Source organism: Diaphorina citri, unplaced genomic scaffold (genome assembly GCF_000475195.1).
Source record: "Diaphorina citri unplaced genomic scaffold, Diaci psyllid genome assembly version 1.1 scaffold39624, whole genome shotgun sequence".
NCBI classification, from domain to species: Eukaryota; Metazoa; Arthropoda; class Insecta; order Hemiptera; family Psyllidae; genus Diaphorina; species Diaphorina citri.
In genome coordinates this window covers 1-1,708 of record NW_007416951.1, presented here as the reverse complement: position 1 = coordinate 1,708, position 1,708 = coordinate 1, and the positions used below count along the sequence as shown (strand labels likewise).

The window sequence follows — 1,708 nt, the reverse complement described above, 5'->3', positions numbered from 1 at the left end:
TGATTTCCTCAGCTTGTAACAGTTTTTCTCATTTTCTTCGACGTCGTCGTCTTCTTCTTCGCTCCTTCTTCTCCCTTTTCCTACTTTTCCCTTCTTCCTTTAATCTTACAATCCGTCTTCTTGTACCGATGGCGATTGCTAAGATCTTTCCGGCCAAGTGTTTACGAATCTCAATTCAGAAATCAAGGTGCATCCAAGTGAATGAAGGTGCGGCTTTCCCTCAAACTGTGGCTGGGTTGAATCGCTAACACGCTCAATTAAAACTATTATGTACTGTTCCAAGTCATATGGGAGCGAAGAAGAGTAACTCTTTAAGCCTCACTATTCGGCCCGTTCCTCGGTTATCCAACGACCTTCTAGCCTCGCTGGGGAAAAAAATCGATTCAAATAATCGATAGTTGAGGTTTTCATCTGATATCGATACATTTTTGTTATATAAAATCGATTCGGAGATTTTTCAAATTTTTTCATATTTTTTGGAAAAAAGAAGTTTGGTTTTGGTAAAGTAAAAGCAAATTTAAATTTGAAAATCTGAAGAAATTCCTGCCTAGATAAACTTCAAGCTACAAAATTATAAGAAACAATTAACATATTGGAAAAATGTCCTTATTCTCCTCAGTCCGAAGCTTACTGATGTAAGTAAATTCCATTCTTATTGTTATCTTATCAACCTATTATTTCGTGTAGGCCTATCTCACATCACCATGCTTTCCTGCATCTCAAGAGTTCATCGATCCACTCGTCTCAACAGCTTGACCATTCTTCGTAATCTGTCTAAAAATTCTCCTCTTCAGTTTGAAAATGCAGAGAATGGAGAAAAGAAGCTATCCATTCCTCAGGAAAACAGATTTATGTATCAGGAATTTCTGCCTGACCCAGAGTTGAAATTCCGAAATCAAGTAAGGGAGAAACTAGAAAGATCTGATATGATCAAGAGAAGAAGTGTCATTGACATCCCATCATTCTTTGTTGGGTCAATCTTGTCTGTAACATCTGCAGACAAACATGATCCCAACAAAACAAGAAAATTTGTCGGGATTTGCATTCAGAAAAGATACTGTGGGCTGCGACATGAATTTGTGCTGAGGAATGTAGTTGATAATTTAGGTATCGAAATAGCATATGACATGTATGACCCTACGATCCACAACATTACTGTACTACGCTTGGAGAAACGGTTGGATGATGATTTACTTTATTTACGAGATGCATTACCCCAGTACAGTACTTTTCCATTTGACATGGAGCCCGAGTATTTATTAGATGGTGCTCCAGTGCCAATCAATGATATCAAAGTTAAACTCAAACCAAGACCATGGGTTGGACGTTGGGAACGTAAAGGATACAAGGGTATTGATGATGTTGATCAACATATTACTGAGAAAATGAAAGGTCAAAAGAAGAAATTAGAAGAACCATGGGAGAAGTATGACTTAATGAAAGAATACCGGAGAACTATTCCTGAAGAAGAACAGGAAGAAATATTCTCTGAAGTTTTCTCTGAATTACATCAGTTGTCATTGAGCAACAAGAAATTGAAAAAGTCGAGAGTTTATGTCAAACCTAAGAAAACAGGATAATCATTGAAATTAATTACTTGAGGTGAGTAGCTTATAAAAATTGAAGTCAGGGCTATGGTTTACCTAAATACAAATTTTGTTCCCTTCTGGAAAAACTTCATGTATATATTTTACTTATTTATCAATAA

At 36.5% G+C, this 1,708-nt stretch overlaps 1 protein-coding gene across 1 annotated transcript; it reads left to right on the top strand.

Moving 5' to 3' along the window:
- Nucleotides 1-468: 468 nt before the first annotated feature.
- Nucleotides 469-1,607, top strand: LOC103523775 (39S ribosomal protein L19, mitochondrial). The gene has a single exon (XM_008488790.3). It carries the CDS (start codon nt 705-707, stop codon nt 1,578-1,580), a length of 876 nt encoding a protein of 291 aa, XP_008487012.1. The 5' UTR covers nt 469-704; the 3' UTR covers nt 1,581-1,607.
- The last annotated feature ends 101 nt before the right edge of the window (nt 1,608-1,708 follow it).

Coding starts and splice junctions, on each gene's coding strand:
- LOC103523775 (XM_008488790.3), top strand. CDS start 705: ATGCTTTCCTGCATCTCAAGAGTTCATCGATCCACTCGTCTCAACAGC.